The sequence below is a fragment of the Miniopterus natalensis genome, chromosome 4 (genome assembly GCF_054644295.1).
Source record: "Miniopterus natalensis isolate mMinNat1 chromosome 4, mMinNat1.hap1, whole genome shotgun sequence".
In the NCBI taxonomy this organism is placed as follows: domain Eukaryota; kingdom Metazoa; phylum Chordata; class Mammalia; order Chiroptera; family Miniopteridae; genus Miniopterus; species Miniopterus natalensis.
In genome coordinates this window covers 80,433,483-80,452,301 of record NC_142084.1, presented here as the reverse complement: position 1 = coordinate 80,452,301, position 18,819 = coordinate 80,433,483, and the positions used below count along the sequence as shown (strand labels likewise).

Below are 18,819 nucleotides of genomic sequence, written 5' to 3'. Positions count from 1 at the left end.
GAGATGAGTGGAACAGCGGCATGGCCATGATCTGTCTGTTATGATTCAGAACTTTCAGGGCCAGAGGTCTTCCATAAGCACCAGCAGCCACTGGGTAACAGCTGTAGAGGTTAACCCAAGGTCACCCTGTGTCCCTGTATCCTCAGCAGAGCACAGAGGAAGTGTTCCATGGTGCCACAGAATTGACATCAGCTTCTGGTTAGTCGACTACGCACAGAGAAGGGAGAGCGAAGAGGACAAGTTTTGGTTAGGCTTAAGGTACCCTTGAGGAATTCTCATGGAAGCCAAAGGGAGAGCATTCCAGAGATGCGAGGCTCCTGTGCCAAAAATGGGAATGACACAGCTCCAGCAAATTTCCAGGGCAAATAGAATAGGCTATCCTATTAGCATCCCGCTTTCCCTTGCATTTGCTTTCTTTTCTTTTTAAGTGTTAAAAGAGCAACAAGTTTCTTACATGGCTGTGGGTATGAATGAACTGCATTTATGGAATTAGAGAACAGAATATGGTACCAGGAGTGAGAAAACCTGTGGGCATGTTCATTTGACTCTCTGGACCTCATATTCTCCAGCTGGAAAATACAGGGGTTGAACAAGGATCTTTTTGTATATCATGATTCTAAGTCATTTAGTCTACTACATCAGGATACTATGGCAGGCGTCAACAAACTCCAACCCCCGGCTGCTGTCTGGTTTTGGAAAGCCTGCAAGCACCACTGAAGCAGGCTGGCACTGTGTGCCTCAGTAACCAAGCCAGGTGTCCTCCTGAGTTCCGTTCCCTCTTTCTCCCTCTGCTCCCAGTTCCTGTCTTCCATGCCAGTGTCTATGCGTTGCTGAGGCCCGGGGCCCATGCTAGTCGCTACCTACAACTGGAGTTGTGCTGCTGCTGGTCACAGAGCAGTGGGATCTCACTCAGCTTAAAAAAAGAAGGAAACGCTGCCATTTGCGACAACATGGATGAACCTAAAGGACACTGTGCTAAGTGAAATACACCAGACTCAGAAAGACAAATGCTGCATGCGTTCACTTATATATGGAATCTCAAATAGCTGAACTAATGGAAGCAGAAAGAATGGTGGTTGCCAAGGCGTGGGGGAGAGAGGAAATGGAGAGATGTTGGTCAAAGAGTACAAAGTTTCAGTTATGCAAAGTTATCAAAGATAAGTTCTGGAGATCTAATGCACAACAATGTGACTATAATTAACAGTACTGTATTATATACTTGAAATTTGCTAAGAGGACAGATCTTTTATGTTCTTACCAGAAAAAAAAAAAGAAAATGGTAACTATGTGAGGTGATTGATATGCTAAGTGGCTTGATAAAGCTGATTATTTCACAATGTATATCAAATCATGAAGGTGCACACCTTAAATAAATAATTTTTAATTGTCAATTAAAAGTTTTTCATTTCCTCAATAAAGCTAGAAAAAAAGAAAGGAAGGAAATATGGTGGAGGCAATGTGCATCAGGGTAATGCACACAAACTGTGGACTCAGACAGAACAGCGTTCTGTTATTTACGAAACCTTGGACAAGGCATTGCAATTCTCTGAGCCTCAGTTTCCCGCACTGTAAAACAGAGATAATGATAATACCTGCCGTTTGGAGGCTGAGAAAAGTCTCTAAGGCCTAAGCGAGGAACAGCAAGGAGTCGGTGGGGCCATGAACCAGGAATTCTGACACACTGTCCTGCACTCAATAAGTGCTCAGTAAATATTAGCTAATGTTCAGATCCATTTTTTCTCAAGCACCAACTCTAATGTCAGACAGTGTTGTAATGAGACAGCACTAGTACAATGAGAAAAGCATAGAACTGGTGGCAAGTAACATGGGCTCATCTCTGCTAAGCCAGTTGTGTTATACCTGACTTACGCAAGACTAATTCACACAGAGACTAAATTGAGTGTTTGGAGATTTATTAGCCAGTGACTGTGAGTGGGCTCCTGTCCTAAACAAGCTCGCAGCCCCAAACAGTCTCAATAGATCAAATATAAAGGCAAAACTGCATCCTGGTTGGCATGGAGAGGGGTGGGAACCTAGGGAAGCAATGTACAGAAGCCAAGGTAAGCATTGTTTAACTGTTACGGTTGGTTATTTCCTGGCACTAGCTTGTAACTTTTTGTTCAGGGTTATAGAACAGGGTTGACAGATTAAAAATGAGGGTTACATACTTCATGATTGAAAAATGAGGGTTACATGCTTCAGTTGTAAATGATCATTTTACATATCTAAGCCTTGGTTTATGCATTATAAAAATGTAAATGACACCTAGTAACATTGTTAATTCATTAATATCATTCCATCATTAATCAATACATATTGAACACCCTTATTCACAGGGGATACATTCCAAGACCCCCAGTGGATGCCTGAAACCTCGGATAATACTGAACTCTCTATATTCATTACTGTTGTCTTCCTATACAGACATACCTTTGCACTTAAAGGAGGCACTTTATGGCTTCTCTTTGGCGTATCTGAACTGCCAGGATCACTACTTTTCCGCTTTAAGATCATTACTAAGTAAAATAAGGGTGACTTGAACACAAGCACTGCGGTACCATGACTGCCATATCAATGAATCCAATAACCAAGTCTAAGAGACTAAAGCAACGATACACAGAACAAAGGGATGATTCACTTCCTGAGTAAGATAAGGTGGGATGGAATGAGAGTACATCGCACTACTCAGAACAGCACACAATTTAAAACTTACAAATTGCTTAATCCTAGAATTTTCCATTTAATGTTTTCTGGCCATGGCTGAAACACAGAAAGTGAACTTGCAGATAAGGGGGTCTACTTTATAGAATCCTAATGCTAAGTACTTGAAACCTGTAATGAATGAGATATGACCTCTGGGTAGAAGAGCTGACAGTCTAAGGAATTTCAAATTGTTAATGCCGAAATGGCACCAGACGTTAGACCTCGGTCCTTGAGTTTTGGCTAAGAAAGAATTCAGAGACAAGACTCAAATACAAGCAAAAGTTTATTTAGAAAATCACAGAGGTAGAAGAAGTGAGCTGTAGAAAAAGTGAGCCAGCTCAGCTGTGTGGGCTCAGGAAACAAGTTCCAGAGGCAAAAGAAGGGCACTTGGAGCTTAGGAGAAAGAAAGCAAAGGTAAGCATCTTGAGGGAAGGAGAGGAAGGAAACCTGAGAAAAGAAGGGGAAGGAAACCGTGCAAGCCTGCTCCAGGGAAAGAGCCGCTGAGTCCTCTGTCTTAAGGGCTTTTATCTGGAGGCCTCAAGGGAGGCTCTCCATAGAATATTCAGCTTTCTAGGTGTCTCCTCAGGGTCCAGTTCTCCACCGATTGGTCGGCACTAGGGTAGGCAGTCATAGTCTTTGCAGCTGGTCCTGATGTCTGCCACAGTGTCACCCCACCTGGCCTTGCTGCTTTTCCCTACCTGGAGCTGAAAACAGGACTGAGTCCTGGATGTTATCCCTGGGGCTTACTGCTGGAATGGGAGTCGGAAGAGGCTATTCTCCCGCCCCTTTGTTCCTCCTCTAAGGGGATCTACCCCATTGCCTAGTGACATGCGAGGGGGGGGAGGTCAGGGGAGGGTCCAAACAGCATGACCAGCGATTTAAAGGGGGGGGGGTCTAAACCACGTGATCAGTGATACGCTGAGGGAGGAAAGGCCACCCTGCGGGCGAGGTCCCACCCCGTTTGCCCGTCTAGATACCTAGGGCTTTCTGCGGGCACCCGGCCTGTTGTTCCTACTCCGCTCATGTCTGCCTAACTGCCTGCTATACCACGGTCTGTGAAAGTTTCCTCCAGGCCAGCGGCAAGACCATCGGAAGAAAGTGCTGGTGTGACTCTCGCTTTGCAGTTCCCCGTGGAACTCTGTCCCTGAAACCTTCCATCCACCTTCGGTTCGCCTGGCAGGTGAGGGTGGAGAGGCAGCTGCCAATAAAACAAAAGAGCTGCCTTCGTCTCTGCAAGAAACCAAAGGACAGCGCGGAGCCTGTCTGGACCCGCCCTGGGAGTCCGTACCTGACGACAGAAAAGGCCGCGCTCCGCACAGGGCGCGGACGCTCAGGAAAACCCGGAGGCGGGGCGGGCCCACGGCGGCCAGACCAGGGAATCCCTCCTGCGCAGGCGCACTGGGACTCGCGCGGACGCAAAGCCCCGCTAGGTCGGAAACCTTACGTCAAAGTCTACGTTGCAGACGTAGGGGAGGCCGCGGGGAAAAAGCTGGCTCTCCGGTCACGTGACGCGGCTGGGGCGTCGTTGACTCCTCCCTCCCCAAGATGGCGTCTCTGCTGCAGTCGGAGCGGGTTCTCTACCTAGTCCAGGGAGAAAAGAAGGTTCGCGCCCCTCTCTCGCAGCTTTACTTCTGCCGCTATTGTAGCGAGCTGCGGTCGCTGGAATGCGTGTCTCACGAGGTAACGCAGTCGTCCCGGGAAGAGTACGGGCGTTGGGGGAGGGGGAGGCGTTCATGTTAGTCACCGCGACGGGCAGGGAGGTTCCGCAGGTTGGAGGCGGAGAATCATTTGCCTGCCTTGCTGATTGGCCGGTTTTCCGTCACTCAGATGTGCCCGAGCTTTAATTTGCTCCGAATTTGTCACTCGGAAAGGAGGAGCCGCCTTGGGTGCGGCTGAGCGGAGCGTCTGGTTTCAGAGCACCCGCTGATTGGACAAACTTGACTTTGGGAACCCCGGCTGCCCCCGGGGGTGGGGTGGGGGGGCGGATGATCATTGGGTGGGTCGGGGAGAAAAAGGTGTGGGCGTGCTTAGTTCACGCTATTCACGCCACTTGTGGGGCTACAGTCTTTCCACGGTTCGTTTGCGTGGGGTGGACGCGGCATTGTCATTCATGCCGCTCCCATCCTGGAAGTTCTGCCTCTACTTTGGCCAGAACCTGGGCCCTTAGACCGCCTGGCTCTGTGTCCTGGCTCAGGCCAAGGCCTGCAGCAGGGAAGAGGTTGGGGTGGCGTGAGCTGAGCGAAAAGCATTTACAAGAGGGCTTGTCATGTAAGAAGCTGGAAGGGTTATCTTCCTGGCGCTTCCCCTGAGAGTAGGGTGCTCTCGTCCTTCACAACAAGTGGGCGTTCGGGGTGGGATTGCTTAGTAGTTACAAGACCCCACCCCATTAAAAATCACCAGATCCATAACTTCTGCAGCGCTTGGCACATCTTCTTTATTCAGTAAGCTTTGGGGATTAAAAGATGAGTAAGACATCAATCCTGCTGTTGAGTAACTCACAGTCTAGGGAAGGAAAAACTGATAGTAGTAATAGATGCAGGTTATTCAATACTTTCCATATGCCATATGCTTTACATGATGTCCTTTAATCTTCCTACAACCCAATGGAATGGATACCTTTTTTTAAAAAAAAATGATTTTACAGTTAAAGAAATGGACACATAATGTTTGCCCTAGATCACACAGCCAGAAATTTGGGAGTCAGAGGGAGGACTAGGATTTGAAAAGGAGCATCCTGACTTAAAACTTCAGTGAAGATCTCTGGATTGTTAAAAAATGTGTATGAAAATCATATCCTGTACTATAAGCCACTTTACATATTATTAATAATAATTTTATTGGGGATGTTTTTTACGATATTAAGAATAGTGAGGGGAAGCATTTAAATAATACAAGAAAAATTAATGCCATGTATGTGTAATATGGCATTGATTTTTCATGGATTTTTTCATTAACTGTGTGTGTGTGTGTGTGTGTGTGTGTGTGTGTACGCACGTACCTGTGTGTACCTGTGTGTATCTCCTTGGCAGGTCCACTCTCTTAGATGCTTCCCTGGTCCAGCTCCGCCCTTTCATTTGGTGGTTGCTAGGGAGCTCAGTCTTTATGATCTTTAAGGATGTCTTCACTCAGGACGCTCAGTCTAGAACTGCATCTTTTACAGACTGGTGTGTACCTGTGAGATAGAGGCCATTAGGGCTTGGGGAAGGGTAATACCAGTGAGGGCTGGAGCAGTCCAGAAAGTTCTAATGGAGAATCTGTATTGGAGCTGCACGTGAAGGGACAAGCGTAATTTGGAAAAGGGGCACAAAGGAATGCCATATTTTGCCTTTTGTCATGAGTCAGTGCAAGTATTTGTTAGCAATGCTATATTTTATGTTTTGGGAGATTATTTGAGCAGCAATTTTATTGATCTTTTCAAAGATGGTCCTGTTTATAGCAAATGATGAGAAGAGAAACCAGTTTCTATAGTATTTATGTTCAAGTGAATCTGTTCATCTGCAGGTGACTAAAGTTCTAGACTTGTCAAATAGGATCTACCTGCATTTAAGAAAATAATTATTCAGACCTTTAAAAATACAGTGAATTTAAGTTTTATACTGTGTTTTTGAATTAAATACAATAGTAGTTTGGCTCAGTAGTTTAATTTGTTGTTTAAATATATCTAATTGGTTGGCTGTAGCTGACTTCAGTATAATAATATACCTCAAATTTTACTTTTTGGCAGAGACATATATTCAAGCTCAACTGAATTTCTTTTCCTCTGATTTTTTGATTTCTTGTTTCTTTCTAGGTGGACTCCCATTATTGTCCCAGTTGCTTAGAAAATATGCCATCAGCTGAAGCCAAACTAAAAAAGAACAGGTAAGACCAGGATTCATTTTCTGTTTCTCTCAATGACTTTTGTAATAGCTGGTAAGAAAACACATGGAATTAACTCTCTTTTTCAACTGGCTGTTTTCATTTTTTTTTGCATCACCTTTGCCAAAGATGAAATGTCCTTTGATCCTTTAAATGAACTTTCCATTTTAGAACAGTTTTAGACTTAAGAATTATTGTGAAGATGATACAGAGAATTCCCATTTACCCCACACCTAGTCTCCCCTACTGTTAACATTTTACATTAGTATGGTATATTTGTCTCAACTAATGAACAATACTGGTACATTATTAAATAAACTCCACATTTTATTCAAATTTGTTTAGTTTTTCCCTAATCTCCTTTTTCTGTTCAAGGATCCTATTCAGGATATCCACATTATGTTTAATAGTTATGTCTCCTTAGGCTCCTATTGCTACGACATCCTCTTAGACTTTCCTTGGTTTTGATGACCTTAAAAGTTTTGAGAAGTAATGGTCAGATATTTTGTAGAATGTCCCTCAGTTGGAATGTGTCTGTTTTTCTCATCAGCTGGGGAAATGTGTTTTTGGGGAGGAGGACCACAGAGGTAAAAAGTACATCTCTCAACATATCAAGGGAACATGCTGTCAATATGGCTATCACTGTTGATGTTAACCTTGATTACCTGGCTTTAGTTAGTGCTTGTCAGGTTTCTCCCATGTAAAGTTCCTCCCCCCACCCCCTCTTCTATACTATACTCTTTAGAAGGAAAATCACTATCACAGCCCACACTTAAATAGTAGGGAGTTGTGTTCCCCCTCCATGAGGACTATCTACATAAATTATTTGGAATTCTTTTGCATGAAAGGTTTTTCTTGTCTTCCCTATTTATTTATTTAATCATTTACTTAAAAGAGCAGAATGGGCTTGTAGATATTTAAGTAGTCTCCTATATCCCTTTGACTTATCCCATTTGTTGTGTGTGTGGAGGGTTGTTTGTTCATTCATTAGATCACTTTCTTACTTCCCGGTACTATAAGATACTCCAGGCTCATCCTATATATTTTCTGCCTCACTCCTAGAATTAGCCATTTCTCCAAGGACCCCTGTTTTTTTTTATTGGAGAAGGGTATTAAAAACCAACATCTGGGTAGTAGGTATGCTCATTGTTCCTGGGAGCTGTTTGGTTTTTCCCTTGATGTGAAAGTTTTTTGCCACCAGTCACATTCCTACACCCCCATGGATATGAACCACTATTATTTGTCTTTCCTGTCTCTGAGAAGTATCTTCTGATAAGCCAGACAGTTTTGTATGCTGTCCACACATTAATTTTAACATTTAATCCTCAAAATATCCCTGAGAGGTGGATACTATTCTTATTCTTATTTGAGGATATTATCCAGATGGGAAAATATCGCAGCTCATTGGAGTTATGGAATGGAACGTCAGACCAAGTCGAGGACTGGCAGTGAAATCTTGATAATCTCAGGTGATGGAGAACTTAAAAGTAACAAGGTACAGGGGAAATGTTGACTGAGCACTAGGAGAATAGTGTCAGGAAGCCCTGAAAATGCAGCACTTTTGAACCATTCCAGTTTGATAGCATTGTTTGGTATCTCTTTCAGCTTCCTGGCACAGCAAATGAGCAGTTATTTTCCAAACCAATTTTCCAATCATTGTATTGTTGCTTCTCAGTTTTCCACTGTGCAGTTGGTCTGTTCTCTCTAAAGGCATAAACTGTGACACTTCTTTTTTTCTCAGAACTCTTTGTGGTCTGTACAAACATAAAAAGAGTCTGAAAATAGTTAACTTCAGACTGTTAACACTGCTTCCCTATGTGGAGTAGATTGGGTCAGGCTCTAATTCTTCAGTAACTTTGGTAATGATTGCCTTTTAAAAAATAATGAATATAATACTTCTGAAATTTTAAAACAAAGTTTGTAAGAGTCTCAGGTGTACTTTATTATTTCTTCTTGCTTGAGAGACACTCCTCCCTTATAGTTCTCTCTTGAATTTCTAACACCTAGACCAATGTCTAGTACCTAGTAGGTGCTTGGTAACATTTGCAGAGTGAATAAATTGTTTTTTTTTGTTGTTTTTTTTAAAAAATATATCTTTATTGATTTCAGAGAGAGAAAAGGAGAGGGAGAGAGAGATAGAAACATCAATGATGAGAGAGTCATTGATCAAGCCCGCAACTGGGCATGTGCCCTGACCGGGAAATCGAACCCCGATCGCCTGGATCCTAGGTCGATGCTCAACCACTGAGCCACGCCCGGCCAGGCAAATTGTTATATTTTTTATATCATAGATGCGCCAACTGCTTTGACTGTCCCGGCTGCATGCACACCCTCTCCACCCGGGCCACAAGCATCTCCACACAGCTTCCAGATGACCCAGCCAAGACCACCATGAAAAAAGCCTATTACCTGGCCTGTGGATTTTGTCGCTGGACATCTAGAGATGTGGGCATGGCAGACAAATCTGTGGGTGAGTGGAGTAGACTTCAACATGAAATTTTGTGAAATTAGCAGTGCCGTAATTATATGCAGATTATTTGTTATCTCTTGGACAGTAGGAGCTGAATTTAGAGTATATTTTCATCAAATCTTCTGCATTCCCAAATTCTCACATTTATGGACAATATTTCATCTGAGACTAGGTTAACTATTTTGTTTCCTTAGAGTTTGGAAAGTAGTTTTATAAATCTGACTTCTAAGAATCAAAACATTGATGCTCTTCATAAAAAATAAATGCTCCTGATCACAAAACACACCATGAACAAAACTAAAATAAAAGTGAAAAATTAAGAAAAATATTTGGATCTTATACAACAGACTAAAGGTAAATAACCAAAAATGAGGAACCTTTATAAATCAATAAGAAAGAGACTCAATGGAAAAATAGGCAAAAGATATTAACAGCTGCTCTCAGAGTGGAAATAAAAATGGTCAGTAACCAAAGTGTGCACACTGAAGAGACCACAGTAGGATTAAAATGATATCTGTCTTCACCCCACACTCTTTTTTCCCAATCAGTGTTCATTGATTTTTAGAGAGGGGGAGAGAGAGAGAGAGAAACATTGATGTGAGAGAGAAACATTGGTTGCCTCTCGTATGTTGCCCAATGGGGAACCAAACTTGTAACCTAGGTATGTACCCTGACCGTGAATCAAACTCGAGACCTTTCAGTGTACTGGATGGTGCTCCAACTGCCTGAGCCACCCTGGCCAGGGCTTCACTCTTAAGCAACCTTGCAGATTCCATGAGAAGACTCTAACCTTTTTTGAAGTCATAACTTACATCCCACCCTCTCATGTTTCCCTCCTCTCAAATTTTATAGACCTTTCTTTTTATCTCTACTCTTTGTTTGAATATCAGACGCTACCTTGTACTGTTAATATTGTTAATATGTGAATTTTTCAAGTGTTTTCAATATGAGTTCTTTGGGAGCAAAGACCCTGTATCGAATGTATGAATTCTTCATTTGATCCAGTTGATTGGATTTTTGTTTTCACACGCAACTTGTTGAGGCAATGTTTTTTTTAAAAAGTCAGTAAGTATGTAGAAAGATATGTTCAACTTTACTAGTAATCAGGGAATACAAATTAAAAATTCATTAATTTGGTAAAATATTTTATATCTGGTAATAATCAAGTGTTGGCAAGAATATGGGAAAATAGTTCTTTCATACACTACTACCTTGAAAAGCAGTTTAATAACATCTATTAAAATTTTAAATTGCTTTTTTCCTTCTGCCCAGCAATGCCATGTCCCAAGTTTCTATCCTGGAGCATTTAAACATGTGCTCAAGGATACATGTATATATATGTATATGTGTATATGTGTATGTATGTGTATGTGTATACACACACATACACACACACATAATGTGTATCAGTGAAACAAAAAAGTTATGTGTGTGTGGACTTAAAAATTACCTAAGGCATTAATTACCTGGTCATCATTTGAGCCTTTCAGAGTGGAGGTTGCACTTATCTTTATTAGGAAACTTCCTTTATTTTCACATTTCCTTTACTTCGTGGTTAACGTCAGAGTAGAAACACTCTTTATTCAGTCAGTTCAAAATCTTGAGTTGCTATTTATTTTTTATATAAATAGTAGCATTGCTAACTCTCCATTGTCTTTTTTCTTTCTGAAATTTTATTTAATTATCTAAAAACTTTTTAGACTTGTTAAAAATTTCCATTTTTGGATTTTCATAAAAGATTTTAGCTTACTAATATATGAGCAAGCTCATAACAAATTCATTATTCATTCATTACATAACTAAAATGAAGTTAATATGAGTGATGTTTTTTTAGATTCAACCTTGTTCTTAAAAATGTAGTCTTTGATTCTTTTTACTTTGCCTCTTGGTTTAGAATGCATGAGCTCTTGGTTGTTTTTCAGACTTTGTAGATTAAGTTGATAAAATATTCTTCACAAACCAAAAAAGTTAACTAAACAAATATATCTTAGTTTCTTAAAAGTGCTTGTTGGTGGGTAAATATTTCCTGAAATGTGATTTATTTTAGAATGACTCCATAGCATTTTTTTAGATTTTGAGTAAATATTTGTGTGTATATGTTTTAATTTCAATGTAGCAAGCAAGTTGTTTGAATTTATTGATGAATTTAAGTTAAATGTAAAAATATAAAAATTCCTCAAAGTGGCATAGTATATGCCTCAGTGAGTTAAAGTGTATTTTTCCATTTTGTATTCTGTCTCTTTTTAGCAAATTAAAGAAACAAAGTCCACAAATCCAAATAGATTTCTCAGTTTGTTCCTCTGTAAATGAATGTTTATGCTTTTTGGATTATAGCTACTAGGATTAGAGAATTTTTATTTCAGAACTTAAAATCTGTGCTTGCTTCTAGAAGTCTCTCTCTTCTAGGGTATCTTGACAGTGATAATTGAGTTCTAGGAGCTCTTAAAAGAGGACAGATAATTCATTTTTTCCATGATGTCATTGGTGTCTGAGGAGCTCTGAAACCACTTTAGTTGGAACTGTTTACAAGTAAGCCACTGTGTCGGTAATGTGCAGAGAAAACATAATGACATTGTCATGTCTCCCAAATTGCGGTTTAGAATAAATTACCAGTTCTAAAGAAGCAATTAGGTAGGACATTCAGATTTTGAAAAATATTACAACTAAAACATTTCTTTTACATAATTATTTTTCATGATTGCCTTAAGTAGGCATCCTTTAAAATATGAGTAATGTATTAAAGGCTGTTATTACTGCCGTTTTTTGCAAGGGAGTATAGTGACACCTTCAGCAAGAGTCGTTTTTGTTTTGAAAAAAGTTATTTTAACTTAAATAATACACATGTATTCATCCCCCAGCTTAAGAGCATAAATATAACCAAAACGGTTTAAACCGCTTGTGTCGCCTTTCCCCACCACATCCCCTTCCTCTGTCTCCCAGAGAGAGAGTCATCGCGATCCTGAATTCAGTGTTTGTCAGTGTCCACTGCCTGTCTTTATACTTCTCCACATATGTGTGTACTCACTAGCAAATCATGTTTTTCAGTGTGAAGCAAATGGGAACATACTGTGTGTGTCCTGCTGCAACATTTCTCTATCAATATTGTATTTATGATGGTAGTTGATTTCATGCATGACTTACTGCAGATTACTTACTCAGTCTCCTATTAATGGACATTTAGGTTGTTGTCAATTTTTTCCTTTTGACAACAGTACTGTTAGAAACATTCCTGTATGTGTTTCTTAAGTTGATAACAGTAGGGTTTCTCTGCAAAACTAAAAGTAAAATTGCTGGTTTTAAGTTGTGTACTTCTTTAGCTCTCTAAAATGGTTGGCCAGTTTTTTCTCCCACTAGTAATGTATAAGAGTAGACCACCCCTTGTTCTAGATCCTTGGCAGTTCTTAGTAGTGTTTTTCCAAATGGATGGTTGTGAAATGGTATCTCATTACAGTTTATTTTTTCACTTTTTTTATTAGCTTTATTGAGATATAATTTACATATGATGAAGCTCACCAATTTTAAGTGTAGACTGCTATGATTTTTGAAAAATGTGTATACTCATATAGCCACCACCACAATCATGTGACGGAAAAATTTTGTCACCCCAAAAAGTTTCCTCAGCCCCCATGCAGCCAGTTTCTTCCCCGACCTGGCTTCTGACCCACTGATATTCCTTCTATCACGGTACTTTTTCCTATTCTGGAAGTTTATATAATTGGAGTCTTGTAGTCCATCATCTTTTGTGTCTTTCAGTTAGCATAATTCTTTTGAGGCTCACCCAGGTTTTGCTTTTTATTGCTGAGTAGTGTACTTTTGTATGGACATACCACAGTTCGTTTCATTCCTTCTCCAGCTCATGGACATTTGAGTTTTTTCTGGTTTTTGTCTCATGAATACAGCTGCTGTAAACATTTGTCTACAAGTCTTAGTGCGGATATGTTTTCGTTGTTCTGGCGTAAATACTTAAGAGTGGAATTGCTTAGGAATTGGGTTATAGGGTGAGTATATGTTTAACGACTAGAAACTGCCAAACTATTTTCCAGAGTGGCTACACCATTTGGATCCTCACCAGCAATGTAAGGAGAATTCCAGTTCCTCAACAACCCTTCGTATTGTCAGTCTTTTTAATTTTAGCCATTCGGATGGGTGTGTAGTGATACCTCATTGTGGTTTTAATTTGCATTTTCTTGATGTGCTTATTTGCCATCCATATATTTTCTTTGGTGAAGTGTTTGTACAAATCTTTTGCCTATTTTTTTAACTGAGTTTTTGTCTTTTTATTGAGTTGTAACAATTGTGTATTCTGGATACAACAAGTCCTTTGTTCAATATATGTTTTGCAAATATTTTCTCAGTCTGTGGCTTGCGTTTTTTCTCAGCAGTGTCTTTTGAAGAACACAAGTTTCTAATTTTTGATGAGGTCGAATTTATCAATTTATTTTATAGTTTGTGCCTTTTGTATCCTAGTGAGGAAACACGTGAACCTAGGGTCACTAAGATTTTCACTGATGTTTTCTTCTAGAGATTGTAGTTTCAGCTCTTTACATGTAAGCCAATTATCCATTGCAGGGTAAGTTTTATATGTGTGGTAAGGTAGGGTAGAGGTTCATTTTTTTTGTAGATGAGTGTCCAGTTGTTGCAGCACCATTTATTAAAAGTATTCATTATGGTTTTACTTTCAGCTTTCTGGAATAATCTTTTTCTTTATGACTTGTGCTGTTTGTTTCTTATGTAAGAATTTTTTTCCCAAACCAGGAACGTAAAACAGAATTGCACAGTGTTGCAGATAAGAACAGGGTCTCTGGAGTCAGAGTTTGAATTCTGACTTTACCGTGTACTATCTGTGTGACTTTGTGCAAATTTTTAACTCCCTAAGCCTCAATTTCCTCATTTGTAAAATAAGGCTAATAATAAGAGTCCCTACCTCACAGGGTTATTACGAGAATAAAATGAAATGTAATACATTTCAAGTGCCTGGCACAGAAGCTGCACATGTGTTAGCTGGGGCAGTGATCATTATCACCATTATTAGAGAAAAAATTTCATTCTGTGCATTTGGTCTGTATAATTTCTAGGACTCTTTCTTGGAAGTTCTGTGATTTTATGTTTTTAAGTTTTATTTTGTGGCCTGCAGATTGACCTATTTTTGTGAAAATAAAATTATTGAATTATGATTTAATTCTTGTTTAATGTTCTTTTATTTTCCAGCTAGTGGTGGTTGGCAGGAACCTGAAAATCCTCACACTCAACGGGTAAGTAAAGGGTCACTAGAGAAATTATGAAATAAAAGATGGAAAGAAAGACTGAAGATCTTCCATTTTATCAGTGGATATGGCCTATTTTGGTGTCTATTACACAGAGAAAGTGCTTCTCATTGTAAGACATTAAATCACAATGGCAAGTTTCCTCCCCATTAAGTTAATAGAAAAACCTAGATATAATTTTAGTTCTGTACTCAAGTTGGGAATTGGAAAAACAAAATGATATGTTTTTGTTTTTTACATATCCACCAACTAAGTTGAGGTTCCATTTGTTCTCAAGTGCTCTTGAAGAATCATCAACATAGACATTTTAACCCCTGGAAACACCACTAATTTAGAAGATGCCCTTTGACTCAATAGTGGTTTCTTATAGAACCATGACTGGAATATCCTTTAACAGTTCACAGAGAATTGATCTCTGTAGTTATTATACATTAGAGCTGATTTTTTTGCCCCTGAAGTAGAATGTGAGGAAGATAATGAAATACTATTGAAATGAAGTACATATGTATAATCAAACTGCAAATTAAATAACAATTTATAATTACCTACTATTACATCAGCAAAAATTAGAAATACTAATTGGATGATGGTGTGGGGAATTGGACCTTTTTACATATACTGTTGTTAGTGTCAATTAGTACAAATTTTTTGAGCTCTCAGCAGTGTTTACTTCCTAGATTCTGACCTACAGAAGTACTTACACTTATGTACAAAATATTTGTATATACAATTATTGTTAATTTATGGAGTAGTTACTGTGTGCCAGTGACTGTCCTGAAAAATAGGGATACATGTTTCCTGCCATCACAGAACTTAAGTCTAATGGGAAAAGAAAATCAAATAATCCCAGGTAAAGGAAAAACTAAGTAATGTGAAGAAGAGAAATTGTGCCATGTGGACATTTATTAGGGGGAATTGCAACTAGTTAGATCCATATCTGAGGATGTTGCTAAGGTTTGAGGACAGCAGGCACAGAGGGAAAGAATTCAAGGCAGGGGAACAGCATATGCAAGGAGCTCGTAAGTGGAAGAAACAAAGCAAGTTGTAGACAAGGTGAGGGTGACGAGTGGAGCATAGCATTGAGCGACTGGAGAGAAAGTTTTGCTGTCAGATCAGCCTTTAAAGGTTTTAAGTGAAGACCTGACTGGATCAGATTAGTGTTTCTAAAACATAATTGCTACGGAATTGAGAGGACAGGCGTGGGTACCAGGAGGCCATTAAGTCCTATCATAGGAAATGGTTAAACACCTGATAGGACATCTGTGCTGTGTAGTAAGATGCAGCCTTTAAAAAGAATGAGGTACATATATTTGTACTGGATGGGAAGTTTAGGGTACTTTCAGAATGTTAGGTTTTTTCTGTGTGAAAAATAAAAAGACGTGTATCTACTTTTGTATATATAAAAGCTGTATGTCTACACATGAGTTTTTTTTAATGTATGCAAAATTTAATATCATACCTGTACTTGTAAATGTGTAAGAAAGATATCTAAACTCTAAAAGTGGATACCTCTGGTCAGGGTAGATTTGGGCTAAAATTAGGGATAAAAGAGAAGTTTCACTTATTTTTTATATTTGTATATTGTTTGAATTTCACAATTAACATATATTGTTTTATGATTAAAAAAATACTTTAAAAATGAAAATGTGTGAGGGAGTGGGGGAGAAAATAGAGTATGAAATGTCTCATTCTTAGATATAGATGGTCCTGTCGCCACGTAGGAAAAATAGGAGCTTTTGTGAGGGGAAATAAGTAATGAAGTAAAAGAGCAATGAACAGAGAACCTGACATTTCCAAGCCTTTTCATTGCCCATTTCTTCCTGTTGGCGACCTTAAGGTTTCCATTTCAGTTCCGAAACAGCATATAATGAAGATAAACTCTCCTTGAAGATGAGGACACATCTGCCACCTTAATAATTTGTCTTCTCCATTTATTATGTGTCTAATCAGTGTCGTTGGTGAATTTCTTATGCTTCATGTTAGGTTTTTCATGAAACAGATACTGAGTCTTTGCTTTATTGCAGATGAACAAGCTGATTGAGTATTACCAGCAGCTGGCTCAGAAAGAAAAGGTTGAGCGAGATCGCAAGAAACTGGCGCGGCGTAGAAACTATATGCCTTTGGCTTTTTCGGTGAGGACTCAGCACAAAAAGGAGTTTGCATTTCATTGATCAGGACCTTGGTGGCATAAGAACAGTGACTGTTTCAGAAAGTGGCCATTGTCCCCAGATTCCTGAAGGATAGATAACAGAGAGAGGTTCCTCAGATTATAGGTGTTAGGTCCAGCAGTTATGCTTTTACCACATCATTAGTTTTCTTTGAGTTTTAAGGATATTTGTGTTTCTTTCTCCATCACTCCCCTTTCTCTTCTGATTGTTCTCCAAAGAGGCTAATATTTAATTCTGTAGGCACCACAGAACTGTTACAGCTTTTGGATATTGCAGAAGCTCAGAAGTGGTAGATTTTATATTACTATATATCCCACCTTTGACATCCTGGTAGTAGTGGTTTTCCAGCTCTCGTTATAATTTGGGGGGCGCCTTCCCATATTTCTCCAGTATAAAAAACACTGACTTTTACACAGTGTATTTGTGTGGTTAAATAATTAGTAATATATGCCAGTGTAATTTTTGATAGGAAGTGTTTATGGAAGTCGTTCTTTACTAGTTTGTATGCTAACAATCAGAAGCAAGAGATTAGGATTTGGAGCTTTTATTATTGTCCTCAAATTTTATTTGCTATCACAAAACAATTTGTTTTTTTGTGTGTTTGCTTGGAGCCAAGCAGGTTGGTATTTAATAAATACTATTTATTGAATGACAGTGAATGGTGTGTCAAGCACTGTGCTAAGTACTTTACACATACTATTTTATTTATTTGTCACAGTAATACTGTGGAATAGAGAGTATATCCCCATTTTACAGTTGAGGAAATGTCTGTATAGGTTAAATAACTTGTCATACAGCTTCTGCATGAGAATTAGTTAAGCCGTTGAAACCCTAAGAATTGGTAAGTTCTGTATAAAAATATCTAGAATTTAATAAAGCATTAAAACTTGAAAAGCATGTACATTTGCCAAAAACTTTAGAGTCCAGTGGTACAAACAGCATATGTATTGGTGTATTTAGGAGAGGGGTTTGAATTAAATGCATCATTCTTTCAGTTTTCCCATGTAACCTGCCCGCTGTATGAGTTTGCTTCTATCTTATGCTGCATTTTTTTTTGTCTCTGTTGCAACCTGCTGCTATTTTGGGGCCTACAGCAACACACTATTCATGTAGTGGTAAGTTCTCTTTTATAACTTGCTAACCCTGAGGAAGTTAGCACGTGATCACTGGTGTTCCAAGAAGGCATTCATCATGTGTCTTAGACACTCCACATAGCTCTGGTCTAAACCATAGTTTAGATACTTTTAGATTACTAGTAAAAAAAAAAATCACATTTTGTTCAGTTTTACTATGTTAATGTAGTGTCAGTTTTCATGTTTGGTGCTTTTATTAGTATTTTAAGAATAATATGATGTGGGGCAACAAATTTCTCTTTTTAAAAGAAGCTTTCAAATTTGTTTTGGTTTTGTTTGCTTGTTTCTTGCTTATTTCCCTGAGCTTCTCATGCTATCCCACCCAAAATTCTTTCTTTTGATAAATCGAATATTTAAAGGTGGAATTTCTAATAGGAATTTCTGAACTCTGTTTAGGACAAATATGGCCTTGGAACCAGGCTTCAGCGACCACGAGCTGGTGCAACCATCAGTACCCTTGCTGGACTTTCGTAAGTTTGGACATTAAGTGCCTTTGAGGAAAAAAAGCAGGTATCAAAATGAATATTGAAGGGATGTGATTTTTAAATAAACAAATAACTGACATTTGCTGATGATGAAGAAGATTCTCATACTTAGAAGAGACCTAAGCAGAAGAATACTCTATAAGAGAGGACTACTTCAGTTTTTGATGTCACAGACTGAAGGTAATCATGTGGACCCTTGAGAAATTACTTTTTCTCTTTAGCCTTAAAGAAGGAGAGGACCAGAAAGAGATAAAGATTGAGCCAGCTCAAGCTGTAGATGAAGTGGAACCTCTACCTGAAGACTATTATACAAGACCAGTCAACTTAACAGAGGGTAATTTTATACATGATTCTACTTTGTTTATATTTTACAACTGATTCCGCTTTTGTTACTCTAATGCCTGTGATTTGAGATTTTTTATAACGTAGTTGTTAGAAAAATGAATCATGTAAAAAAATAGATGTAATAGAAGTAAGCATTTGAAGAACTTTAACATTTAAAAGACAGCATGATACAAACTCCATATATTTTCCAGGATCAACTGTACAAAAAATGGTTTCTTTCCTTTTGCCTGTAAAAAAAGAACGTATATGCTTAGGTTTCTGAGTATTTAAAATGCCCAATTTCTATATGGTAGTTTTTTGAAGAACACTCTTCACAAAAGCAGTGTTGTTTTATGTAATTACTTCATGTAAGTCTGATATTGAGCAAGTCACTAACTAAGCCTGGTTTCTGCC

At 38.9% G+C, this 18,819-nt stretch overlaps 1 protein-coding gene across 2 annotated transcripts in view; it reads left to right on the top strand.

The window, feature by feature from the left end:
- The first annotated feature begins 4,244 nt into the window (after positions 1-4,244).
- The window catches only part of DCTN4 (dynactin subunit 4), a 28,163-nt gene continuing 13,588 nt past the window's right edge, over positions 4,245-18,819 (top strand). Inside the window, exons 1-8 of one of the 2 annotated variants that reach the window (XM_016213997.2) lie at positions 4,245-4,383; positions 6,494-6,564; positions 8,853-9,031; positions 14,240-14,283; positions 16,320-16,427; positions 17,558-17,578; positions 17,993-18,066; positions 18,303-18,415. In XM_016213997.2, the coding sequence (XP_016069483.1) occupies positions 4,249-4,383; positions 6,494-6,564; positions 8,853-9,031; positions 14,240-14,283; positions 16,320-16,427; positions 17,558-17,578; positions 17,993-18,066; positions 18,303-18,415 (745 nt within the window). In that variant the 5' untranslated portion in view covers positions 4,245-4,248. The remainder of the gene's footprint in view (positions 4,384-6,493; positions 6,565-8,852; positions 9,032-14,239; positions 14,284-16,319; positions 16,428-17,557; positions 17,579-17,992; positions 18,067-18,302; positions 18,416-18,819) is intronic. The other variant, XM_016214002.2, reaches the window with a different exon arrangement.